This window comes from Halichoerus grypus, chromosome 8 (genome assembly GCF_964656455.1).
Source record: "Halichoerus grypus chromosome 8, mHalGry1.hap1.1, whole genome shotgun sequence".
NCBI lineage: Eukaryota > Metazoa > Chordata > Mammalia > Carnivora > Phocidae > Halichoerus > Halichoerus grypus.
In genome coordinates this window covers 39,339,940-39,367,452 of record NC_135719.1, presented here as the reverse complement: position 1 = coordinate 39,367,452, position 27,513 = coordinate 39,339,940, and the positions used below count along the sequence as shown (strand labels likewise).

Sequence of the window (27,513 nt, the reverse complement as noted above, 5' to 3'; positions counted from 1 at the left end):
CGGGGAGTCTGCTTCTCCCTCTCCCTCTGCCTCTCCTCCTTCTGGTGCTTGCTCTCTCTCTCGTGCTCACTCTCCCTTTTTCTCTCAAATAAATAAATAAATCTTTAAAAAAAAAATCCCTGATGAGTGTTCACTCCTTTCACTCTCCAATAGTGTCTTCCCTAGGTTACTTTAAGAGCCTTAATTTCCTCCTCTTTAAGATGTTTACAGTGATAATCTGTAGGATTGGGGTTAGGATCAAGGGATCTAATGCATGTGAGTCTTTAAAAACACGAAGTTCTAGGTAAACAGGTAATGTTCTTCATGCCCATAGTCCCTTTTTATTGAATCTATTTCCTGGTTCAAAACCAATTAACATATCTAAATGACTTTTACATGTTAATTTGGCTTAGAAAGACAGATGGTGTCTTAGTAAATTAATGGATAAGGTAAACAGTTGGCTTTACCTATCATGACAGAATACATATTTGGACCAGACCTTCAACTCCTCTCTGCGGTTGCAGCACCCACACCACTTAACTGGTGGCGCTGGCAGAGTGACACTGGGCCCCGGCCCACACTTTTTAAATTAAACTGAGGGATAGACTGCAGAGAGGGGAGCTGGATTCTAGTTAATACATTACTGTTGAGTCTAAAAAGGCATTTTGAGATTCTCTGTAGCACTCAAGAGCTGTTAAGTCAATTGGGGTTATGGTGCCTCATCTATCTTGGGCCTTTATTGCCAATGCAGGATGAGTACCTATTTCAGAATGGGGCATTGAACTGTCTGTTCTTTCAGAACAATTGAGAAGTAGGGCTTGACTAACTTTATGTATTATTGCTGTGCAATCTTGTCTCTTTCCCAAATCAATGGTCTAGTATTGATTTCTTTGCTTGTAATGATGCAGAAGCAATCTCCAAAGAACAGGTGGCGAGTGGTTATATACTGGGAGTTGTTGGCAGGTTTGGGAAAGGATGTTTTACACTAAATGGTGAATATAAATATCTCTTTGAAGACCCTCTGGGTGTTTCTAGAAGTACCCAATTGATTGTACAACCTTAGACACTGTGAACCCTACTTTTGCAGATGTAAGCAGAAGAGAACAGCAGTTGGCCCACACAAACAAGTTTGTCTTCTTAAAATATCCCTTCCCATACTAATGGAATTTAGAGTAGGCTAACAGGTGTGATTGTCTCTTGAAGAGACTAAAAGGTCTTTAAAATGTTGCAAAAGGAAATCAGTGCTAGAATTTAGCAATTTGAAAGCCAAAGGATACTGCCCCCTTAAATGCCAAGTCTACTGCAGTGATAGAGTACTAAGATCGTTACTTTGGGTGTTGTCTTAGTTTGCTCAGGCTGCTATAACAAAATACCATAGACCGGGTGGCTTAAACAATAGAAATTAATTTTGTCACAGTTCTGAAGACCAGAAAGTCCAAGATAAAGGTTCTGGCTGATATAATTTCTAGTGAGAACTCTCTTTCTAGCTTGCAGATGGTTGCCTTCTCACCATGTCTTTAACATGGCCAAGGGGGGATGGAGGCTGTCTGGTGTCTCTTCTTATAAGGATACTAATCCATATCAGGGCCCCTCCCTTATGACCATTTCACCTTAATTACCTCTTTGTAGGCCCTATCTCCAAATATGGTCCAATTGTGCCTTCCATGTGTTCCAAGACTCAATTTCCAATGTGGAGGGGGGGGCATACTTCCCACACAGCACCAAGCAATTCTTGGACACCAAAAGGGTGTCCTACAATTCAACTCAATTCAACTTATCTACCTGGAGATGGCACCATATCTCACAGGTCAAGGGTTCAATCTACCTGTCCCCCTCCACAAACATCAGACACCAGTCATAAGCGCAGGTTGTTACCTGTGCTTCTGACCAACAGGCTATAAATCAGAGGTTCCCACAACGCCCTCCTTGGGTTCAAATAATTTGCTAGATCAGCTCACAGAGAAGCATCTTACTTACTAGATCACCAGCTTATTAGAAAAGGATATAACTTAAGAACAGCCAGATAGAGGAGATGCATAGAGCAAGGTATGGAGAAAGGGCACAGAACTTCCATGTGCACCGTACTTCCCAAATCTTCATCTGTTCACTAACTTGGAAGCTCTTCAAACTCTATCCTTTTGGGGGTTTGTGGAGGCTTCATTACATAGTCATGGTTGATTAAATCATTGGTGATTGGCTATTGATTCAACTTCCAGCCACTCTCCCTCTCCTGAGGAGTTTGGAGGTCCGGGTGGGACTGCAAATTCCAACGCTTCAATCGTGTGCATGGTTGGTTCCCCTGGCAACCAGCCCCCATCCCTAAGTGGGGTCCAAAAGTCACCTTATTAACATAACAAGAGACACCTTTGTCACTCTCAGTACTTATGAAATTCCAAGGGTTTGGGTTGCTGTGAGTCAGGAACCATGAATGAAGACTAAATATATTTGAGAAATATATATTTGACTTTCTCTTATAAATCACAATATCTCAGGAGTTAGCACTTCAACATATGAATTTTCAAGACTCAGAATTCAGTCTATAGCATTCTGCCCCTTACCCCCCCAAATTCATGTTCTTATCACATGCAAAATATATTCAGTTCATCCCAATAGGCCCAAAGGTCTTAAATCATTCCAGCATCAACTCTAAAGTCCAAAGTCTCATCTAAATATCATCTAAATCAGATATGGGTATAACTCAGGGTCTGATTCATCCTGAGGCAGATTTCCTCTCTAAGCCGTGACCCTATGAAACTAGACAATTATGTGCTTCCAAAATACAGTGGTGGCCAAAGAAAATAAAAACACTAATTTGAAAAGATCTGTGTACCCCTATGTTTATTGCAGCATTATTCACAATAGCCAAGATATGGAAGCAGCCCAGATGTCTATCAATAGATGAATGGATAAAGAAGATGTATATATACACAATGGAATATTACTCAGCCTAGAAAAGAATGAGATCTTGACATTTGTAAAACATGGATGGACCTAGAGGGTATAATGCTAAGTGAAATAAGTCAGACAGAGAAAGACAAATACCATAACGATTTCACTCATATGTGGAATTTAAAATCAAAACAAATGAACAGATGATAAAAAGACAAAAAAAAAAAAAAACCATCTTAAATACAGTGAATAAACTGGTGGTTGCAGGGGGGACCTGGATGGAGGGATGGGTGAAATAGGTGAGGGGAATTGAGAGTATATTGATGAGCACTGAGTAATACATAGAATTGTTGAATCATTATATTGTACACCTGAAACTAATATAACACTATGTTAATTATATTTCAATTAAAAAAATGCAATGGTGCAGTAGGATAGACAATCCCATTCTAAAAGGGAGAATTCAGAAGGAAAGAAGTGGTGATGGATCCCAAGCAAGTCCAAAACCTAGCAAGGCAAATTCCATTAGATATGAAGGCTCACAAATAATCCTCTTTGATTCAGCACTGTACCCTCCAGGCCCACTGGGGTGGCAGCATCGCTCCCATGGCTCTGCTAAACACCCTGCTCCTTTGGCTCTTGGTAAGAGCCCCACCCACACTGCCCTCTGTGAGGCGCCATCCACATGGCTCTCTGCTAGGGTAGCCTACCACTGAGGTACTGGTCATCCTGGCTTTCCAAATCTGGAGAGACAGGCCTACCCTTTGAAACCCAGGAGGAAACAGCCTCGTCTCTTAGGTTTGTGATGGGAGTAATTAGCCCTGACTATCTCTGAAATACCTTCAGGGTCATTCTTCCCTTTCCTTAAAGAATAGTGCACTTGCACAGCTGCATAGCTCTGTGGACCAGTCCTGTAGAATCCAAAAAGTCCAACAGCTTTCCTTCATTCCATCCTGCTTTCTCTTTAGCTCAAACTGGCAGTGTCTTTGCTGGGAGAATCCTCTTTCTATTTCTGGCTTCTCCTGAGATGACTGATTAAGTCCATGAGTCACACCCCTGATCTCTTTAGACAAATGGTTCAACCACGCCTTTAGTATTCTTTTTAGAACTAGCTTTCTTGTTTATTGCAGTATGGATAGGCTGAGAATTTTCCAGATCTTCAAGTCTTGGTTCCTTTTTGCTTAACAATTCCTTCTTCAATTTCTCTCTCCCCTTTTGCATTTATACTATAAGCAGTTAGAAAGAAACAAGCTGCTCCTTCACCACTTTGCTTAGAAATCTCTCTGCCAAATATACAGTTTCATTGCTAACAAGTTCTGCCTTCCATAAAATACTAGAACAGTTTAGCCAAGTTCTTTGCCATTTGTTTTTTATCGTTTCTCCAGTTTCTAATAACATGTTCCTCATTTCTGTCTGATTCGTCACCAGAATCACCCATAATGTTCATATTTCGCAATAGTCTGTTCATGATTATCTAAGCTTTTTCTATCATGGATCTCAAAACTCTTCCAGCTTCTACCCAATTCCAAAGCTGCTTCTACATTTGTGGGTATTTGTTACAGTAGTACTCCACTTCTCAGGACCAAATCTTAGTCAGTTCAGGCTGCCATAACAAAACACCGTGGACTGACCAGATGGCTAGACAGCAGAAATGTCTTTTCTCCCAGTTCTGGAGACTGGAGGACTCTCCTCCTGGCTTGTATACAGCTGCCTTCTTGCTGTGTCTAATGCGGGGGGAGGTGAGAGCAAGGGAAAGAGTACAGCACATTAGGGGTTAGGGCTTCAACATATAAATGTAGGGAGGACACAATTCAGTCCATAGCTTTATTCTGGTTTTCATTCAATGTGAATAGCTTTAGTAGTTGTATTGGTCTTAAACTAAAAGACATCACAACACATAATAAAGAAGAGTTGATTTGGAGTAAGCTGACATGGGTCCAAATTCTGAATCAATCTCTGTGTATCCCCAAGTAAGCCATGTAATCTCTTGGTTTTCACATGAATGGATACTAACTTCTCTACCTACCTCATAGTAAGATTGTTATAATGCACATGTGTTTATGTGCTGAAACTCCTTTCCAATAATGGAAAATTACTGCTCAACATTTTTTTAGATCACTCATTATTCTTTAATATTAGGTACTGGTCTGATGAGTGTATTTAGATAGGTTCTGCACTTACATGCTTTCTTTCTCATTACTTCAAAGATGTAAACGTTTTTCCTTAAAATTATGAGAGAAAACTACTAAATGCTAACATCCTCAAGAATTTTAGCACTGCCAAAAATTGGTAACAAACTGAGTGTCTGATATTAAGGAAAAATTTAATAAATTATGGTAATGTCCAATGGAATGTTTGTGGCCATTAAATAGTAATTATGAAGACCATATAAAATTGTGGAAAACATTTTTTTGTAAAATATCACATGAAAATAGCAGAATACCAAATAGTATGATCATAACTTTTTAAAAAATTCACCTACAAAATGGTAATATGCAATTAATGCCTATGTTAGAGTAGTAGTAATTATAGGTGATTTTGACTGTTTTTTCAATTAAAAAAAACAATGAATTGGAGATTTTAGATCATTTGACACTGAGCTTCTTGAGGGCAGGTATCCTTAGTTATTGATCCCTATAGTTTCATCCTCTAGCACAAATTATAAATAGCTCCTATTTCATGCTACCCAGCCTTGCACACACTGGTTCCACTCTCTGGACTGCACTTCTGGGAAGAGCACTGTCATGTACAGGTGACCTATTTCAGTATCACCTGAGGAGGGGTCCTCATTAGGTATGTACCTTCCTCTGCCACATCCCATACCCACAGAATCGGAATCAGTGAGGCCTGGGAAACTGCATTGTTAGCAAGCACCCCGGGTGGTTCCTACACCTTTTCTAAGCCCAGTATCTTTATCTGTAAAATGGAGAAAATCCATCATTCTTCTTAAAGCCATTGTGAAAAATCACAGGAGTCAATATGTACATAGTGATGTATATAGTGCTCAGAGCATCATTTGGCACAAAGAAAGCATTCAGTAAATGGTACCTATTTATTCCTCCACTCTCTTCTCATGTACCTAGAGGGCTCCTGTTTTCTTAAAGAATCCAGCTCTGTGAATTTTCTTCTCTGATGTTCTGAGAACATGTTGACAGCTCCTCTCTGGGTACCCATTCTATACTTAGTGGATTTCTCTATCACTGCACTATCATGCTACAGTTGTACGATTCTACAACAGTACTATTATACAATTAAAATCACATGCCTCCCCTCCCCTCTGTGACACTTGAGCTTCCCAGTGGCAGGGACCATAGTTTATTAATGCTTATATCCTTGTTACAGTGTTAATCTAATATATTTAGCATCAGATAGCAGTATATACTATCCAGAATAGTACCATGTACATAATAGGCATTCAGTAAATATTTCTTGACCTTTTGGCAAACATTTACTGTTTAAAAAATTGTGATATTTGTGTGGGTTTACAGAAATACATGTGAATAAGACAAAACCTCACCCTCAAGGGGAGCTTATATTCCAGTGGGGGGATGGGGGAGACAAAGGCATAAATAACTCTTAAACAAGACAGATTATAATGAAGGTTCAGAGTGGTATGTGGAAATGTAAAGATGGATGACAACTAAACAATGAAAGAAGTCATTGTTAACACTATCTCAGGACTTCACACTGTTTGTGGTGAATGCAGTGCATGGAGAGAATACTGAAAAATTTGGCTATGGAAAGATCTGGGACCACATTTAGAGCTTTGAATGATGAATTCAAGAAGTTAGACTTTAGTTTGTGTTTTATGGGAAACGACTAAGGATTTTTAAAGAGAGGGATAACATAAGATCAATGATTTTGGAAGAAAACTGTGGTGAAATGATTTTGGAAGAAAACTATGATGGAAGGGTCCAGAAGGGAAACCAGTCATAATGCTATTGCAGTAGTCCAGGTAAATAATATTGAGCCCCTGAACAATGGGAAAGAAGGGGCAAGTGGTAAAAGAGCTGAAACAGGTGGTAGACCATGTCTGGTGAGAGGCTGGATATAGGATGAGAGACCACCCCAGGAGGATGGTGATGCCATTAAATGAAATATGAATCAGAAAAGCCAGAAAGATGAGCTTTCTGTGGAGCATGCCCATAGGATAGCCAATTCTAGAGAAACCCATAGCCAGATAAAAATGTAGGTTTGGTACTCAAAAGGGAGATCAAGACTAGAAATATGGTTACCCAATCTTCTCATAGACTTGATTTAGTTCAAACTGGAAATGTATGTGATTATAGTGGAGAGTCTACAAAATCAGGAAAAGGCCTACTCATCTAAGTGACCCAAAGCAGAAACATTGGAAAAGACATAGCAGAGGGCAAGGACCCACAGATCAGAGAGTGCAGGATTGCAGAAAGCTTGAACAGAATAAGAAAAAGGCAGGAGTTCAATCTCTAGTAAACCTCAGGAAAATGCAATCTTGGTAATAATGGGAGCAGATACCAGCTGCAGCCAGTTAGAGAGTATATGGAACAGGAAGGCTGTGGAGGCAGTGAGCACAGCCTACTTTTGTAAGTGTTTTGGTGAAGGAAGGGCCAAATTGATGCCCAGACAATATTTAACCTTCAACTTCTATTTCTGTCTCATTCATGTCTCCTTTTATCCTCTCATCATCACTTGGGGAGCCACCACCCAGCAGATCAAACCTGTCTCTGTGGGCTGCATATTGGCTGGCCTCCAGCCCTTAACTTCCCTGCTCTCTAAATAAAACTTAACACAGATTTAAGCATGCACTTGAAACTTCCCTGTTCTAAATAAAATCTACCTTGTTTTTTCCTCCTTTCAAAGAATCTGGGTAGCCACTGACCAAACACATAAACCCCAAAGTAGACTCAAGACAACTTCAGAAGGGCCAGCATTCATCATTCATCATCATACACAGGAGGAAACTGAGGCCAGAGAAGAATAATTACTTTTGCAAAGGGTCACCAGCTTCATGGTGGGCTGCCTCTTGCCTCCTACATGGAACCTGTCCTATTATCTCATACCTGAGTAGTGGACTAGCCCTGCCATGCCTCAGTCTTGTCCCTGAATGGACAAATGACGTTTGCTGATAAGCAGAGTGGCCAGTTGGTAAAGTTATGGCTCAGTCTCAATGGGACATTCTTTATCACTGCTTTTATGAGATCATTTTATAATAAATGTTGCTATGTGAGACCACATAAGAAATTTGGATGAAATTACTGTGGGGAAGATTATAAAAATCTCACATAAGCAAAAAGTAGAAATTTCTGCCTTACTTTTTCAAGAGTTCCAAATTTGGGGTAGTACATATCTTCTCTTTTTGAAGGAGTCCAGGTCTTTGTTCTCAAGGAAAGAGTTCACAGAGCTTGGTGAAGATGTGCACTTCCCTGTTACAACAGTGGGCTGTTTCCTTCTTCCACCTATGCAAGTATCTTGTTAAAAGCTTGTAGTAAGTAGAGGTGAACTGTGGACACCACCATCTTTTATTGTATTTGACTCCAGAGTCTTTGTTCATCTCATTTGGGTGGATGCTGATAAAGCAAGACACTAAATGAAAAAGCATTAACAGGAATAACTGATTGGTAGGAGTTTACAACTAGTTCAGACTATCGACACAGGCAATTAATTACTGGCTTAGTAATAAGGAAAAAGCTATAGAGGGAAAACCACTTCCACTTTCATAATTCAGTACAAATATGTTCCAATATTGAAACTTCACAGACAGCCATTGTTCAGCACCCAACTGTACATACTCGTAGCCATCATAGGTCAGTGTCCACTTCATTTCAGGGCTGAATGCAGACAGAAGTTCCTAAGAGTGTCAACTGGGAATTGGTTTAGGAAGGAAGGGGTTTGGGTACTCATGTAAATCTGGAATCAAAATGAATAGTCTAGTGGGAAAAGAAGCCATGGCTCTCGTGAATAAGGTGAGAAAACAGTTGGGAATTATAAATTGGGATTCAAATTAATTGAACTCCTAATCTGTGTCTGAGATGGTTATTGAACTGCGCTGTACCTCAGTTTCTCTAATGTGAACATCCTGGGTGTCATTCTGTCAACCCCAATTACTAGCTCAGAAACACAAGTGATTTTCTTTTGATCCACATGCTGAGTGAGAGCATGAAAAGATTTAGTGGGTACAAGCTACAAATGAAATAGTAAAATCTTATACAGTTGCCTTTTTGAATTTCTCTCTAGACTCCAAAATGGGTTTCTTGGGCATGTGAACATTTTTGCAGCAATTCAAGCTATAAATTACCTGGCCTACCTGACAGAGCTCATAGCAGATTCCTGTAGCATGGAGTTCTGAGTACCTGGGGCCCAGATGGCATTTATATATTAAATACTTAATCCATTTTTAATATGTTTGTAACAGCATTGAGTGTGTGTGGGTCTTGGCTCTGTAGCAGCAAGCAAAGCAATACTCCTAGGTCGATCAAGGAATTGAGGTCAAGGAGTGATCAGCCTGTATTATTAGAGCAAGGTTGTACCAAGGTTGTACTGGATATCTGTTTCACATTTGCAGGTTTTCATTCTATGCTTTCTCCCGTTTGCAGATGTGCTTTTGTGTAATGTGACAAAATGGTGCAGATGGATGGTGTATGTGATCTTCAGTGTTTCTCACTTTTGACCCTCTATAATTCATTCCCTACAATATCCATCTCACTTAAGGTTCACTGAGGCACTGTAAAATGTGTAATGTGAGATGGAAGTGAGGTTTCCTGCTGATAAAGTGGAAGTAGACTGAAGGCGTACTAGGCTGACTGAGCCCATCAATGGAAAAATAAAAGACAAATGTGGAATATTTTTGAAGAGTCCTGTATTTTGTAATTATTGTTTTCTTTGGGGAAAAGGAGAGGAAATTGAATGGAATGTTGAAGAACATTGTCATTTTGTGTAGGTTTGTGCAGTGCAAAACCACCAAGCCTCTAGGGCAGCCTGGACTCAGCGGACAGCCCTCATCGTTCAGATTTTACTCATTTGCGTCGTCAGGTCATGAGTGTTCATTTCTCAGATTAGTCTCCCATTGCCCCCTCCCCATCACCGTGCCAACTTCCATCTGTTTCATAAAAGCTGTTCACATATTCTAGCTGCTCTGAGTAAATAACCCTGTGGCTACACCAGATCAGATGTAGCCTTTCTCAGTATGTTGTACAGACGTATTGCACAATGTGCCTTGCTCTGTGGTAGGCCCTACTGATACAAATATCCGGTCTTCAGACCCAAAAAGTGTGCTGTCTGTAATAACAGAGATGTATACAAGAAACACAGAAAGGAGGTTTAGGGTATTCAGTGCTTTCTCTCTTTGACAGAACTGACACATGATAATGGCTTTGAAAGAGTAACTAGAAATTCCTCAGGCAGATGAGGGGTGAAGAGAGGCCCTGATCAGAGAGCACACCTGGTGGGTGGAAGCCGGGGGGCTGGCTGCTGGTAGTTCAGTATGGCAAAAGTGAAAGAAACATGAGAAATAAGACTGGAAAGGGAGGCCAGGCCAGGCCTTTCTCCTGTGAAGATGGTGGGAGCCACTACGAAGTTTAAATATTAGGCAGGCAGTATCCAGTTTTTTTGAAAGGTGGCTCTGGTGTTTGAGGGGAGTCACATGAGAGGCAGGGAAATCAGTTGGAAATCTTTTGTAGTACTCCATGCCGGTGATAATGGTAGCAATAGATGATGGAGACAAGAGGATAATTTAAAAGTTATTTGGGAAGAGAATCGATTAAAATTGGTGATTGATTAGATGTAGGGAGTGAAGATGGAGGAGAAATCCAGAATGAATTTGATTTCTTAGACAGATGTTGGGACAGATAATGGCGCCATTCACCAAGAAGAGGGAGCACTGGAAGAACAGGGGTTTTGGTGGGAAGAAGAGTTTGGGTTTGGTTATGTTGAGTTTAAGGGTCTATGGGATGGGACATACGGGGTAGGGGGGTTCAAGTAGGCCATTGTAGAGATGAATCTAAAGCTCTAAGGCAAGTCTGGGTTACAAATGTGGAAGTCAATAATATATTAAGATGATCGAAGCCATGAGCTTGCTGAAGGGAGTGTGTCCATGAGAAAAGAGGACAAGAGCAGACTTCCCCCAACAAACGCTAGTATTTCAAGGAGCCTGTGGGAGAAAGAGTCAAATAAAGGAGAATGGGTAATACCACTCTGTTCGACAACTGATTTATTCCACAGCCACTTCCCTACTGTGGTGCCAGATGTCCACCTTCTCCCCCTGCCTCCCCGCTGTGTTGCCTTAACCTGAATATCTGTCCCACTCCCCAGTGTTGAAAGGACAGCAAGATGTATGGGCATCCTCTTTACAGGCTCCAGGCGTATGGGCATTCTGGAAGGGCCGCTAGTATTAGACGCATAGGCTGCTGTCTTCTTCCCAGCTGCTTTTAATGGGGATTTACAGTCAAAGCTCCCCACATTCTGCTTTTTAAAGTTAGCTGTCTAGGTTGAGATGATGATTATTATAAACATAAATGCTTTATAATGGCAGATTTGACTCAAAGGTATGCAGAGCAGTTGCCATGGGCAACACAGAAAATGAGCCCCTGTACTGAAGGGAATGTTTGGAATTAAACTTTTCAGGTTGTGTGTGAGGAACAATTATCAGGTTGTTTCCCCACTAAGATCAGGTTGTGTAAGCATTGTGTGCTTTGACCTGGGTCTCGAGAAGGCCTCAGGAGAGGCCTCTGGCTCTGGAAGCATTTTTTTCTTTTTTTTTCCATTTTCGAACAGGTGACTGATCGGTGGCTAAAGGGCTCCCCAACCCACTTTATGGGGCTCTGGCTGGATCACTTCAGGATTTTTCACAGATGGAAGGTGCTAAGGAGCCATCAGATACTTGTTTGAATGCTCAATTGCTGTAAATGAATAGTTTTCCTTTTCCTTCTCTGTCCTCCCTCATCCTTATTAACTCAGACAACTCCATTTCCTCGCAGGCTCCTGTTTTTGTGGCAATGTTTTATCCATGTTGGTGGGTGTGTAACTACCCCTGGCTGGCTGTCCCTTTTGATGGGCTTCTGGCTTCCTCTGGAGAAGCAGCTCGGGGAGGGGGGCCGTCTGAGCGGGCAAGCACGCCAGGGTCACTGTGCCCAGCACGCGCATCTCTTCCTGTTTGTGCTCTTCACGGAAAGCGCTCCTATTGCATGAATTTGGCATTGCCACCTTCACAGAACCAGTAACTTGTCCAGAAAGGGGACCTATGGCGGATCGTACAAGATTCAACCTTCCCCAGCCTGGTTTTGTTCTCTTGCTGCAGCTTGCGTGGAAACGACTCCTGGAGGGTGTCACCTTGGCTCAGTCTCTCACAGAGCTTTTCTTCCCTTTCAGAGAATCGGGCAGGTTAAATAGGTTTCTCCGTATGTAGTCAGAACGACTATGAGATGATTTTTGTCCCATTAAAAAAGAGAATCTTACATGAAGATCCAGCTCCTGTTTTGTTCCTATTTCAAAATTTGGGGAAGCTTAGAAGTCCTGTGGAAATCATTCTTCTTAGGGAGTGGAATCTCTTTGGAAATTCCTGCAGTTCAAGCCAGCTGCCCTTTTAGGGAAGGAATGTAAATTCCTTTCAAGAAAGATAAATGAAAATGGGAGGCCCAGAAGAAGTCACTTTGCTCCCTGGTAGAGAAAATATCAGGTAAGGGAAAGAGGTCAAATCAACAACCAGCAGGAGGAACCCTGTCCATTTGTTCTGGAACGAGTGGCTTGTTTTCTGAAATAACTTTTGGATGAGAAATTTATCATCTGAAGTCAGGTCATTTTGAGTTTCTTTTTTTAAACTAAAGGAGTCAAGTTATTAATATTTGAAAAATTGCTACTCTGTGGTACATAGAATCATATAATACTCCTACCTAAATTAACATCATCACAAGCTCCATAATAAAGATTTATGAGATACTCATCATACAAGAAATCCTATTCTGGAAATCTTCATAGGTCTGTATTTTGATTATAACTGTTTTCATGGTTGTGAACCAATTAGAAGCCCTAGTATTTTGTTTCCCTCTTTCCAGACTTCTCCCTTTTCCCTTTACCCCTTAAACTAGAGTGGCCCATTATTCTTCAGCCTGTCTCTATATTGTAAGATGGAGAGATAAGGAAGTGCCACCTGCTCAGGCCGGCTACCCAGGCAGGCCATTCTCCTTCAGAGCATCCAGAATGGTTGAACAATTTATCATTTCTCCTTTGTAAATCACTTTGAACCTTTATCTCAAGTTGATCTGTGAAACTAAACATAAATTCTTGTTGTAGTGTCCATGTTCTTGTCTGCTCAAACAGCTCTGGGGAATCTTATGAAAGTGTGTGTGTCTATTTGTGGGCAGATACCACCCGAATGACACGATGAGAGGAGGAGTCACAATTAGAATACCTTCTCTCCTTCTAATGCCAAACCACAGAGTGGCAAGTTGTTTTCAGTGCAGCTTAGCATAGTAGAAACTACAGAGCGGTTAGACACTTCTCTCTCTCTCTCTCTCTCAGCCTTAGATTGGGCCTGTCTTGGACCAGAACATACTGCCAGTCTGACTTGTGGCCTGCAGGGGATTGGACTTTAGCTCTTCCTCTCCAGCTGCCTCCACCAAACCCATGGTCAGAGAGCCTCACTGCTGGGGCAGGTGGCTCTCAGGACTCAAAAGAAAGATGCATTTTTCTGTTTTGCTTTTTCTGTTTGAAAAAACATGAAGATTCTATAATATGACATCACTTTTAACATTTGCAGGTTGCTAATTGTCTTAGTCATTTGCAATGTTACATTTGCTTAGCTTTGAGATTTATAGATCGGCTCTACAGAGTTGATCTCATTTAATCCTCACAAGTGCCCTATGAAGTAGTAGGTTTCAGGATTTTTCTATATTGTCTCCCTTTTTAGGGAGACTGAGACCCAGAGAAATTAGCTGAGATGCCCAAGGTTACACAGTTAGTGGCAAGACTAAATCCCAAACCTGCCAAGTCCTTGGTGAGTGTCCTTTCTATAAAGTGACTGCTAGAGTTTAGCTACAGTCTCATTCAACTCAACTCAGTGGTATTTGACTGACTTTTCAAAGACTGAGGAGTTGGGACCTTTGAACTTTCATTCCAGCCAGTGATGTGATATTGAGCAGATTATTAAAATTGGAAATGGGTTTAATGGTGCCATGTCCTAGACCCAACTCCTATACAACTAAAAGATGACTAGTATAGGATTTTTAAATACCTGCTGACACGTAAATATGAAATATTGCCAACAGTACAGTATAGAAAGAATTCATGTTGTGATTGATGAGCATATAGGAGTATATATTATACTGCGTGCACAGAGACTTTGAGAGCTTTCCGAAGATAATATTTTTTGAAAGATATATGTTTGAACTTGAACTCAGCCTGGGGTTATCTCTGTTTCAAGACCAGAAGTTTGGTTAAAGAAGAAATGCTTAGTGTGCCCTCAAATTGATGAAGTAGGTGGTATAAGATTTGAAGAGAGGAGAGAGCGAGAGAGAAATTTCTGTGGTATTGATCACTGGTGTCAAGACTCTAAGTGTAATAAATATGTATAAATACAGTAAATGAAAGAGGATGTTCCTCTCCCACAGATACTCCTTTACCTTTGGTCTGGTTTTGGGCTGGGGGAGGGGGGCGCTTTTTGTTTTTTGCTTTTTTTTTTTTTTCATCATGAGAAGTGTACTCTTTAGTCCCCATCACCTGTTTCATCTTTTTCTTAATATCTCTTTGAATGGAAATCAGAGCATGTTCTTTCTCAGAACTGGGAGGCTCATCAGCACCTTCCCAAGAAATGTACATTTTTAAAAATAAAAGTAGCTAGAAAATCCTTTTTACAGTTTGTTTCTTTTCGGTATGACTGCAGCCAACAGGCCGTGTGAACACTTCCGGGTGCCTGTCGCTGGGAGGCTTGGATCCCTGTGAAATCCGGCAGCATCTTCCTGCTGAGGAGAGAGAATGTGCTCCTCAGGTACAGGCTCGCGGAGGAGCTGTCCTGACCGGGCTGTGAGGATCTGTGAGCGAGTGTTAGGCAGAGTCTTCTACGGTCAGCTTCTCCGCATCCTATCATGAGCATAATCCATTTAGGGGTGATTTTATTTACTTTTTTGCTTTTTTACTTTTTCTAACCCTGGATGACTAGAAATACAGTAGTCGTTTCAGTATATAGAACTCTTGGCTAATGTTTGTGATCAAAAAACTCTTGCATGATCCATAGCCACATAATAAAATTCTTTTGGAAAGGCCTTACTGCCTAAATATCGGCCTTTAAAAGAGGCCTGTTAAGAGAAAGCATGAAACTCAGAGTCCTGCCATTGAAATGTTGGTGGTGCTCTGACGAGGTCAGACCAGTGATTCTCTCCAACTTTTTTCTCTACCTTGCCAGTCAACCGTGCATGCCTGAGTTGTGACAATGACACTCATTGAAAATTAGGAAAACCCACACTTTACCTGGCCAATATTTGTTACTCTCCTGACCAGTGATAAAATAAGGTATCCTGGCCCACTTTATAGAGCTGTTGTGTAAGTCTGGGCTGTAAGCCTCTACAGAAAGTGGTAAAAAGTTATTCTTGGTTCTGTTTTCTAGATGACATACAAGGTATAGTAGAAAAAGCAAGCTTTGGTGTTGGACAGACTTGGGTTTGCAAGCTGGTAGCCCTGGGCTTTTTTTTTTTTTTTGTAATTCTTAAATCTTCAGCCTACTTTGAAGGGTTAGCATAAGGACTACAGATAATATACGTAAAACAGCATGTAGACAGCCGCAAGAAATGGCTCCTGCCGTTATTACTGTTACTCGGCATAGGACGACCAAGACCCTTTCTGAAGACTTCACTACAACATGGTTTGTTCCTAACCAGTCCACCTTCCAATTAATCTTCCTTTACACATCTAAGCCTGGTTATGAAAGTGTGCATTTTATATTGTGTTATTTGCATTCTTCTTTCAGATCTGTAAGAGCAAAGCTAAAGAATCTCAGCAGTATTATCACAGCTTGGCTGTCCGGCAGAGCCTGGCTGTCCATTTTAACATCCAGCAGGACTGTGGTCATTTCCTTGCTGAGGTCCCTAATCGTCTGCTTCCCTGGGAGGATCCCGATGCCCCTGAAGAGGAAGAGGATGAAATGGAAGAGGCTGAAGAAGAGGTGAAAGGAGAAACAGATGGAAAAAGCCCGGAGCCCTCCTCTGAAACAGAGTCATCCCAGAAAGCAAGCCAGGGGGGCATTAGCAGGAAGCAGAGAAGCCACGTGGTGGTCATCACCAGAGAGGTTCCCTATCTCACCGTGGCTGATTTTGTGCGAGACTCTCTGGGCCAGCATGGGAAAAGCCCGGACCTGTACGAGAGGCAGGTGTGTCTGCTGCTCTTACAGCTGTGCTCTGGCCTGGAGCACCTCAAACCCTACCATGTCACTCACTGCGATCTTCGTCTGGAGAACCTGCTGCTCGTCCACTACCAGCCAGGGGCAACCAGCCAGGGCCTGGGGCCTGCAGAGTCCAGCCCCACCTCGTCTTGTTCTACCAGGCTCATAGTAAGCAACTTCTCTCAGGCCAAGCAGAAGAGCCATCTGGTGGACCCCGAGATCCTCCGCGACCAGTCCCGCCTCGCTCCAGAGATCATAACAGCCACCCAGTATAAAAAGTGTGATGAGTTCCAGACAGGCATCCTCATCTATGAGATGCTGCACCTGCCCAACCCCTTCGATGAGAACCCAGAGCTGAAGGAGAAAGAATACACTCGAGCAGACCTGCCTCGCATCCCACTCCGCTCCCCCTATTCCCGGGGCCTGCAGCAGCTGGCCAGCTGCCTCCTCAATCCCAACCCTTCTGAGCGGATCCTCATTTCAGATGCCAAAGGCATCCTCCAGTGTCTGCTCTGGGGCCCCCGGGAAGATCTCTTCCAGACTCTGACCGTCTCTCCCAGCCCAGCGCAGCGGAGCGCCCTGCTCCAGAACTGGCTAGACATCAAGCGAACACTGCTCATGATCAAGTTTGCCGAGAAGTCCCTGGACAGGGAGGGTGGGGTCAGCCTGGAGGACTGGCTTTGTGCTCAGTATTTGGCTTTTGCCACTCCAGACTCCCTCGGCTGTATTGTGAAAACCCTGCAACACCGCTAGTCTGTCCTGCTTGCGGCTTTTCTTTCATTTCCACCTTCCAGTCACCTGTGCACTCCCCCTTCCCAGAGCTCCCACAGAATTCAAGGAAAGAAGAGAGACCAACCTTCCATCCCTGTCCAGGAAAAACGAGTCCTCTCCGAAGGCTTATCCATGGCTCCACACCGAGTGCAAAGCTGGGTCTGTCTTCACTGTACGGTCGTGCAGTTGCCTTCCATCAAAACACCTTTCACCGTAATTGTCCCCAAATGCAGGTAGAAAATGAAAATGTCTATCCCGGAAGGCACAGCTCTTTTGGTATGAATTCAGTGAGCTGTGTCCAGCTCCTGCATAATTCTGAATATCACCTGTCTTTTTAACCACAAGTATTTATTCTCACTAGCAATAGACAGATTTGACCAGTCCTTACCATCATCCACTAAGCTCTCACAACAGATTGGTTTTTTCTTTAAAGTATCAATCACTGACTCTCTTACCAGGCAGAACTGCCATCCTTAGCATCAGGCCAGTTTTGTGTCTGGGGACTCTATTCTTTGTTCCAGCAGATCGTCAGAAGACAAGGAGAGATTGCATCCCTTGGGTCATGGACGCATTTTCCCTTGTCCTCGGTAAGTGGGTGCACTGCACAGAGGGTGGCCCTGCCAGTCTCCCCTCTGCTGCCACTGTCTGATTCTCCTTCACCTCGACTCTGTCCCCACTTGCCAGTGAAGTTCGGGTTTATCAGCCACTTGTGGCCCCTTCCCAAACTGACCCGAGGTGGTGTCACCAATGCCTCCGCCGGGTGCGTACAGTTCGGACCTGATAAAGAGCTGGCGGGCCCACCGGAGATGAGTTTCCACACTTGCAGTTCCCTAGGGGCCCCCCCGGGGGATGGTTGAAGGTGCGGCCTTTGATTACTGTCAGAGCTGGCGGTGTGGACGGCCAGGGCTGGCGGAGCCCGGATCCCAGCCTTCCCCTGAGCCGTACCGGGCCAGCTCCCTCCTCTCAGTAGCCAGTGTTAACTAGTCCAACCAGACGCTGTAGGCATGAGCCGTGAATGACACGGGTCAGCTGAGCTCGGAGAGCTGCCTGGAGGGCAGGCACAGCCGCTGGCTGGGAGGGCGGCCCGAGGCGGGAGAGGGGAGAAGGCCGCTGAGTAGACGGCCGGCCTCCTCCTCAGAACGCGGAGCTCGGCGGAGGAGGCTGCCTCCCGGTGGCCCCAACACATTGCTCCTTAGGACTCTCTGTAGTGGCTCCGGAGGTCGGCTCGCGGGGACTTTGATCGCTGAGGTGGGGTGCCTGTGAGCCGTGCACCGCACGTGGGGTCCATGCTCCTCTCCTATGAATATATGTGCAATTTTTGTATGTATTTTTTTAGCTGTATATTACAGTGTTTATGTTGCAATTTCACCTGAAGCAAGTTCTACAGAAATCCTCCCCTTCTTCCCTTGGCACATACATATTTGCGCTGAGATGAGAGTTCCTTCGGGGGGGCGGGGGTGGGAGGTGACATGTGTGGGCTTGTTTTATTGAAAACTGTGAGTATCTGTTTACTTCAACCTTGAAATCCCAAGAGTCACTCAGATGGTGTGAGTGTGCGCACACGCGGGTGTGCACGTGCGTGCTGGGAGCAGGGGCCGGGCCTCTGAGGGGGACAACCTGTGGCACGGTTGAGAGACATGTTCCCTGCATCTTGTTGGCGAGGGGGCTCCGGGACCCCTCCCCTAGCAGCGCAGAGCTTCTGAAAGCCAAGTCTGTGCAGTATTACTTAGATAGCACATTAGTGGCCTTTTGGAAATTTCTAAACTTTTAACATTTTTAACAGCCTTTTTCATATGATTCACCTAAATCAAAGAGGATCAGGAAGGGAGAAGAATGTATTTTATTGTGATCTTCTTTGTGTTTTGTTGTTGTTTTTGTTGTTGTTTTTAAGAAAACAGGCCATGTGAGGCTCCAAATGGAGGATGTCCCTGTCCTCCTGGCCAGCAGTACAGGACTCCCAAGGAAGAGAGCTCATTGGCCCACAGAGAGCCTTGCCTCCTCTAGCCAGAGTGCAGGGCTCGGCCCCTAGGAATGGCCACAGTCCGCTCCAGGTCTGGGTCCCGTGGCATGACTGCACCTCGCCTAGCGGACTGCTGTTTAGTTCACCTTAGCATAGCCCATGTGCACATAAGTCCTTGCCTAATTATACACTGAAGTAGCAGCACACAGACCACTGACCATGTCAGCCAGCATGTTCCCTTAGCAGTCCTCCCCGCCCTCCCCCAGATGGTTCGCAGATTGAGACACTTTCTCAGTGTCATTCTCGTGGTGCCTTGCCCATGTAAATTTGAATGTTGACTATTTAATGAGGTTTCATATTTAATGAAGAATGTTCTCTGGTCCCTCTGTTTGTTCTCTAGGTATGCTTTTTCTTTTCTTTCTTTCCTTTTTTTTTCCTGTCTGACTTGGATCTAGCCTTCTTCGGGTTAACTCTATAGTATTCTGGGCATGGACACTCTCCACTACCGTTATCTTAGAGCACTGGTAAACCGAGCACCTCCTTCGCACCAGATTTGTTTAGTACTGTTTTTATATTCAGATTTGTTAAGGGCAAAAGGTGAATGCCACCTAGTCAGAAAAGGGCCTCAGGCTTCCCAGAGACAGGTGGCTAGATTAATTTTTCTCTGAGGGATGGCTGAGGAATGTGAGGTAGAGAGGGAAAAGGGTGTTACAGGTTAGAGCAGGATAGACAAAACAACTGTATCTCTACATCAGATGGTCCTTGGAATATTTTTCCAGAATAGTGAAATTCAGTCAATCTAATATTATCACAAATATTTTTTTACAGTTCCATTTTAATTATAGTAGGAACTTTGAATTCATTCATCAACTGGAAAGAAACCCTACCTTCAGACACAGACGGATATATATATATATATATATTTGAGTTTTGCATTATGACTAGGATAGCACTTTAAGTTTTCTCAAGTAACATCAAGTTACTGAATTCAATATTTGGAAATTTGTTCTTTTCTGTTGAAGTCTATACTACAGATTCTTCCATTTATCGAGAGTTTGAACAATTAAGCCACCTTTGGAACTTTACCTTAAGCCACATGAGCAGGAACAATCTCTCTGACACATTTCGGTGCTAGAGAAACAGGGACATGGGTGGAGGAACCAAGACCAAGCCTGAATGTATATATAGCAGAGTGCCTTGTTAGAGTGACAAGCTAGTCTTGGAAGGAAGAGAATCCGATGTCCCACAAAGGACTAGGACCACGAGACTTCTCCCATGCCAGCCTGAGGGAGAGCCCCTTTGGTAAATGTACACTGACGTGATGCTCAGAAGCTAATTCAGGAAGAATAACTGCAGGATGGGAGAAAGAGCAGTTGAACCTACGGAGTCCACAAAAGAACCTTGAGTGAATCATGAATGAGGCCTACCAACCCCTAGACGAAGTGAGAATTGGAGGCCAAGAGGACAGCAGTTAGTTTCAAGGTTTGCCCTCTGGGGATGAACTGGGTAAGGTGTAGAGGGGGCACCAGCCCCACACCACTGACGTCGGGGGGCTAAAAGTAAACCGTGCTTGTGAGGATTTTAAGAGTCTGGGTAGCCTTTCATCGTCAGAGTAAGTGGGGGCCAGTATTGCTTCCAGACTCAGAAGAAGTTTGTTAACATGGAAAACTCGTAAGCCAAGAGATCTAAACCTCTAGAAATAGTAATGATATTTCTGGGAGGAAAACTGTATTTTAAAGTTTCTAATATTGCAAATGAAATTTGGGGCCTACTAAATAGGAAGGCCTGGAAGGATTACACTCAACTTCCCAAATTTGAATTAAAAACACTTCAATGCTGGGAAGTAACCTGACTCGGTTTTGCTGGTAACCTGCAAATATAATATTTTTCCCTAGATTATAGTGGCAGTGATCTGAAAAAAATACAGACTAGTCCCAGAAATCAGGATGTACTCAGGATACTGCACTGTAATTCCAAACGATTCTAGATGTATGAATAAAGTACAGACATACTTGAAGATGAGGGAGAGAGGGACTTGGCTCCCCAGGCCGACTCTGACATGTTCTTTACTTCCCTCACTAGTTGATAAGGTTTGAAAATTCTGGTTCAGCCTAACAAGCGAACAGGATGGCTACCCACGAAGCCGGGTCATTAGTTTTACCTCATTGAAGCTCATATTCTCAAAGGCCCAAAGTGCTGTGCCGAGACAAAGCCAAGTGCTGCCCTTGCGGAAGCGTGCACCGAAGGCCAGCTGTCCGTGCTCATGGCAGCGCCGAAAGTAGGGATTCTGTGGACCAAAAAGAGATGCCATAAGGGAAGCCAGGGAGTTACAGTGCAAGATCCTAGATAGAGATGATACCAAAGAAATCCAGCCTTTTTGTCCTGATGCTTCCAAGGTGAGGAGGTTGAGTTACAACAGATGCCATCGAAGGAGAACTCACATACATTCCATGTCAAGGGATTTGGCTGATAAAATAATCCATCCTCCCAAAAAAGCACCTATTTTTCTTTTAAATAAGTCCATGTTGTCTATTAGGAAAAAAGAAAAAGAAGATGATGGTGATGATGAAAGCCGTGGGCCCCAGTATCTAAGGAGAAGGAACCAGTCCCTTTCCCCGTGACGTGACCATGGCTGTTGCCATGACTTCAGCTTGGGAACATCGCATCCATGTGATTCTGGAAGCTGGGCAATTTTTTTCTAAGAGACGTGGTAGTTTCAGTAGGTTTGTTTAAAGAACTCCTGGGAGATTTCTTAACAAATTCGAATCGTTTTTATAAAGCTTCCTACAGAGGTGGTTACCACTCGTCACCATCATTTAATATCTCTAAGTGCCCCGAATGTACAAGGTGCTATACAGCTGTTCACCATCCCCTCCCTGCGGCTGTTTGAAATTGGAGCACGTTTTTGCCTCAGCCACTGCTAGAAGCTTCCCCACCTAAGTGGGCTGCAGGGGCCTGCATTCCCACCATCCCATCACATGCTTCCGACTCCAGAGAGCCTCTGGACCTATTCCAGCTTCTCGCCTTTACCCATCCCACTCACCCCCATGCTTTTTTTTTAAATTAAGAAAGTTTCAGGGAATCAAAAGAGGTCGGAAATTTTTTAACCTAGCAGAAGTATAGAGTCATATATTTTGCTACGATTATTATTGTATTATGGAAAATCCACTTTGCCCGTACAGTGTGTGGAAAGTATGTGTGTGTCTGCACTCCTGATAATTTGAATGTTGAACAGCCCTATATGGCTTCAGGGTAGTGTTTCTGAAGGACAAACCACACCGCTTCAGGAAACTTGCTCCAAGTACTACTTGGTTATCCCTTCCCTTACCAGTTTTTTAAAAGAGTTACGTGTGAACACACTGGGTTGGGATTTTCTGTTGATACGCAGGGCATTTTGGCATGAGATCAGGGCAGAAGCAAGATGTCATCCTTCTCCTTATTTGAATCATGGCAGTCCTCATTCCAGTCTCTCCTTAGTTCCCCGTGGCTCTGCCCACACCCTATATTTGAAAATCTTATTTCTCTTGCTCTTTCCTGGAGCTTCAACCCTCTACATATTTTAGAGTTGTATAAATCTACCAATGTAAGGTCCCCTCTGTCACCAGGTGGTGCCGCCCTTTGGTTTGCTGTGGTACTTTGCTGTGTTCTCTGTGGCATCATGTTACTGTGTAAATAAATTTGTTTTAATATACACTAAAAACCAGACGAGCGCTTGTTTTTTCAGTGACTCTCCCGTCTTGACGCGCTGGGGAGGGTTTGGTTGCAGACGTGGTTGGTTTTGCCCCCCCACCCCAGGGTTCAGTGCCCTCTGGGATCTTATTCCCTGCTGACCTGGACAGTATTTCCTGTTCATTCCCTCCCTGACCTGAGAAAACTCAGAAGACAAAGTGAAGGCCTTCCGCTTTGCCTAGCGCGGCCCGAGGGCTGCCGGTCCGCTGTGTGAGATTGCCCCCTGGTGGCCGGTCTCCATACAGCCTTCCTGAGCTGCTCGGGCACGTTTGAGGGGCTTGCTTACCCGGCTCTCCACCGCTGCTCAGTGAAGATCTCAGAGCGTGCGGACAGTATGAGCGGAGGCAGGGCCTTGTGCGGCATCCAGCATCATCTGCTGCAGAATTCACATACCTTTTGCCTGTTCCTTAAAGTACACGCTCACAGGGTTCTCGCGAAGGCCGACAAGCTCACACGCTGACACTTCGGTAGCAGAGAGGCCACCTGGCTTAGGCGGGGAGGGTCAGCCGTTGGCAGTGGTAACAGCAGCTGCCTTGTTATTAAGAGTAGAACGGATGGAAATGCAAACATGTAGATTCTAAATTTAGACCAGGTTTTAGAGCTCTGAACCCTGTACGGTGGACACTGTCTCTGGCCCAGTGTTTCTGCTCCTCTCCACTAGCGATCATTCGGGAATTTGCAGATAATATTTAAGGCATATTGCAATACAGTGGTCGCCAGACTCGAGTTTTGTGTTGTTGAAGAGGCAAACCCACACTGGCATGGGCCTCAAACTTCCCCCTGGCTTGTCTGAGCCCGGGAGGAAGGGTTACAGCAAAACCCAGGAGGCAGGGACGCCTGCTTGCTGGGGAGGATCTGGCGGGACTGCCCGTCCTAGCTGTGAGCACAGCACACTGGCTTCTTGGGGCAGGGGGTGGGGGGAGAGCCAAAGGAAGAAGCAGGCAGCTGGGGCTGAGCGGTCGCAGAGCTGGCGTGCACTAGGCTCGGGTAGCTGTCGAGTGCTCCACTGGCATGGGTGGCCGACCTGGGCCTCAAAGGATATGGGCCTAGATGGCGGGACCAGTTCAGGGTTGCTCTAGCCAGACTCCAGAGTAGGCAGAGCAAGGCTCCAGAAAACTGGAGGTTCTTTTCTTCCAGTGGGGTCACTTTACCCAGCGTGGGCTCCAGTCCTGGGAATTCTACCAGCGGGTCCTCAGCAAGACCAGCCTTCTGTTTGATTCTGGGTTGTCCTGACATTTGGGTAGAGCCTTTGGTTTCCATATGCCTGCAGACTGCTTTCAACTCAGATCCAGAGAATCTGGATCTTTCCCATCTGGAATTAACTGGTGTAAGTTACTCTCTGGGTGCGTGGGGCTGTGATCGTGCACCCTCCGCTCCAGGAGCTCTTTGCCTGCTCTCCAGGGCCCAGCCAATTACTCTTCCTTTTAAGTGAGCCTGTGCCCTGCAAGGGAGGGAACTTCATTAGTGCCTTAGGAGCCAAGAACTGCGGTTGGCGGATCACACATTGCCGTTAAGAGCGGCTCCAGGCAATTACAGCTGAAACTTAAAAATTGGATTTTACACGGTGGGGGCAGGAGAGAGTTGGATGCCAAGATCCCGTTCTCCCAAATTTACAGGCGTCTGAATGGAAACGGGCTGCCTGGGCACAATCCCTGACTTCCTGGAGATCCCAGGGAACTGTCTTGAAGGTACCTGGAAGCAACCAGAAGGCGGAGTCAGTCACCAGTCTTGGCTGGAGATTCAGAGCCGAGCTTGGGAAGAGTCCAGGCTGCTGGGGAAGCCGTGCAGGGGGGGGACAGGGGCCCTGAGTGGGGGAGCCCGGTGTGTCTGTCGAGAGGGCAGAGCTCGAAGCTCTGTGTGGCTCTGTCACCACCACCCCTATACTCACCAGCCCACACTGGAGCCGGGGTCCCAGAAACAAGGGGTTGGAAGGCAAGACAGAGGGAAAACCTCCATGCCCGCAGCTCATCTTCCACTGTCTCTCACCCCAAGCACCTTGCCTCCCTGCGCCACACTCTACCAGAGACCCAGGGGCACGGCTGAAACCGCCCCCCCAACCCCAGCCTTTCCAAGCCCGGGCCCCACCACTGCCCCCTGATGCTGGGAAGAGAACCCCACCTCAAGCATCAGCCTTCAAGGGCCTCCCTCCTTCGGCACCTGGGTTCTGAGCTGCTCAGCTTCCCCCATCAACTCTTCTCTCTTTTCAGCCTCCTGGCCCTGGGCCTGGCCCAGCAGGGCAGGGCAGCCGGCCTTTCCCAGGCTGCTCCATGTACCCGGCCTGGGCACTGCTCCAGAGAGCCCCCGGGCTCCAGCTGAGTGAGAGCAGTAACAGTAACAGCGGTTCAGATGCTCTGCAGTCCCTCGTCATCCTCACTTCCACCCCACGAGATGGCTCCATTCTGCCCATTTTCCACTGAACTCATCACAGCCAGGATTTCAAAGCAGATCTGTGCAACTTACAGCCAGGTGCTCTTTCCTCTACCCCATTCCTGCCCCTTAAGTGTGGCCAGGACGCTGGGGGGACGGTAGCGCTCGGGGCAGGGCTTCCTGGGGGTAGGTGGAGAGCCTTCCTTCTTTCTTTCGTTAAGTACCATGTGCTGGGGACCCAGTGGCGGGCAAAGCCAGCAGGAGCTCGGCCCCAATCCTGATGGGCTGAGTGGACAGAGAGGGTGCCGGCTGGGAGCAAGGGCCAAAGGCGGCTGCTGGCTACTGTGTGCCTGGAGAACAGTTTGGAGGAATGAGACCAGGGTCCGGAATGAATCGTCTTCCCTGGGAACCGGAGGCCCATCTGCTGGGCCAGATATGTATCCTACAGACAACGCAAGGACCTCTGGAGGCCCACTTTGGGCCCCAGGGATGCCGTGTAGCCTTACAGGAGCTAGAGCCCTGCCGCCAGTCAGGGCCCAGCAGGCCACCAGTGTCCCTCTGAGTACGGCCCGGGGCGAGCCGCAACCACTCCCTGCCTCCAGGGAGCTTGCGTGCGTTCCCTAACCTCCGTGAACTCTGCTCACTTACAGACAGGGGCCTCATCCGCCATCCCCTCCCTAGCACGAAGTGGGAGGATGGATCAGTGAGGTAACATTTGTGCACATGTTTTAGCCTGACTTGTGAAAAAGCAGGGCACAGCCGAGGCATTCAGAAGGAAGCTGGGGAAGGGAGAAAAGTGTTTTGAGGGTTCAGACAAAACGGATCATTGCCTGAGAAGGGCCTTGAAGAGATGCTGTTTGAGGATGAGGCCCTGCTGGCGCATCTCCAGCATCTGCACCCCTGGTTTTACCAAATCTCTTGACCTCCAGCCAACCTTGGGCCAATTCATCCTACCCTGCAGAATGGGTGAGGGCTCAAGCCTAAGCGCCTGGAAGGGGTCCCCTCCTCAGAATGCCTGTGTCCCCTGGGACAGGCTCATCAGGGATCTATCTGATTGAGGTGTCAAGGAACCTGCTGGAGGGCAAGGTCACCAGGTGCCAGGGCAGGGGCAAGGTTGAAAACACTAGAAAACTGGCAGCGCCTTCCAGGTGAAGGAAGCTGGCTTCTCCAGGAAGCCAGCCCAGGGTGCTTCCCAGGAATCAGCTTAATTTTATATTCACAACAATCCTATGAGGTAGGTTCTAGAATTATCCCCATTTTACCAATGAGAAAACAAGAGGTTTTGTTTGCCCCAATCCCTAGTGAGGGACTGGGATTGTCCTCAGGCAGTCGGCCTCCTCCTCCCAGCTCCCCCAAGCCCGTGGCCTTCCTCCCTCATCCTCCTGCTGCCCCCCTAGTGCCCAACTACAGATCCCAGGTCCCACCACCCAGTGGCCCTCCGTGCTGTCCAGATACCCACGCCAGCTTCCACCCCACCAGGCTGGCCTCCTGGCCGCCCTGTCAGGCAAGCTTCGGGATTTTTCCATGCCCACATTGTTCCTGTCCTTCTCCCTGTTCTACAGGGCCCCATCCAGCCAAGAGGCTTTTGGGGTGACTCCAAGTGGACACGTTCCCTCCCCCATCTGAAATCTCCAACTTGCTCCTCGGGTTGAGCTCCTCCCTTCCTGTGAGCGCCTCGGGAAGGCCTTGACTTCAGCTGCTCCCCCTGCTCTCCTCATTGGGCTCCTCGGATTCTGACTCAGACTAGGAGGAGGGGAGGACAGAACTGCTCCTGGCTTCTCCTGCGCACAGGCCCTGGGCCGGGCTTCCCCACGTTTAATCCTCACCACGGCCCTATGACCCCCATGCAACAGATGAGGACGTTGAAATTCAGAGTAGGTAAGGAACGTGCCCAAGGCTTCACAGCCGGTAAGCGGTAGGGCTGACTCAAGCCTAGCCAAGCTGACTGGGAAGCGGGTCTTCTCCCCACCACTTCACCAGCCTGTTCTTGTGCCAGTGGGTAGGTCTGGGTCATGCAGACACGCAATCCTACTAACCCAGACTGGGGCAGCCAGAGAAGGCTTCCTGATGCAGACAGAGGAGGTGGGGAAGGGGGCGAATCCAGAGGGGCCTGCCAGGCTGAGCAGCCAGCCCCCTGGCTCCTTCTAGAGGCCGGCTGACCGGGACCAGGCATCGGCTGAAGAGAGGGAGGCACTGGCCACCTTGTGGAGCTTCCTGCTCAAGAGGCGCCCAAGCTGACTTGCCGCCCACCCCCACCCACCTGCACAGGTGAGGAGGGGCGAGACTGTCAAAGTAGCAAACCCCTGGAAGGGGCCGACCAGGGGGGCCTCTGGACTGCTTCTGAAACTGAAAACACAGCCGAGTGACCACCAACCACCGAAAGCCACTTTGGCACCTTTCTTCTCCTTTCTTTCTTTGGGGAGGAGGGAGAGCTTCATCATCTGCCTTCCATTCATCCACCCCCTCCATTTCGACC

The 27,513-nt window shown here is 45.9% G+C and overlaps 1 protein-coding gene across 6 annotated transcripts in view; it reads left to right on the top strand.

Moving 5' to 3' along the window:
- Positions 1 to 26,951, top strand: part of PEAK1 (pseudopodium enriched atypical kinase 1) — a 328,704-nt gene extending 301,753 nt beyond the window's left edge. For 5 of the 6 annotated variants that reach the window (XM_078079051.1, XM_078079050.1, XM_078079049.1 and 2 more), the window contains one exon: positions 15,800 to 22,641. In XM_078079051.1, coding sequence (XP_077935177.1) covers positions 15,800 to 16,963 — 1,164 coding nt within the window. In that variant the 3' untranslated portion in view covers positions 16,964 to 22,641. Of the gene's footprint in view, positions 1 to 15,799; positions 22,642 to 24,877; positions 25,137 to 26,599 lie in introns of those variants that run through there. The other variant, XR_013450387.1, reaches the window with a different exon arrangement.
- The last annotated feature ends 562 nt before the right edge of the window (positions 26,952 to 27,513 follow it).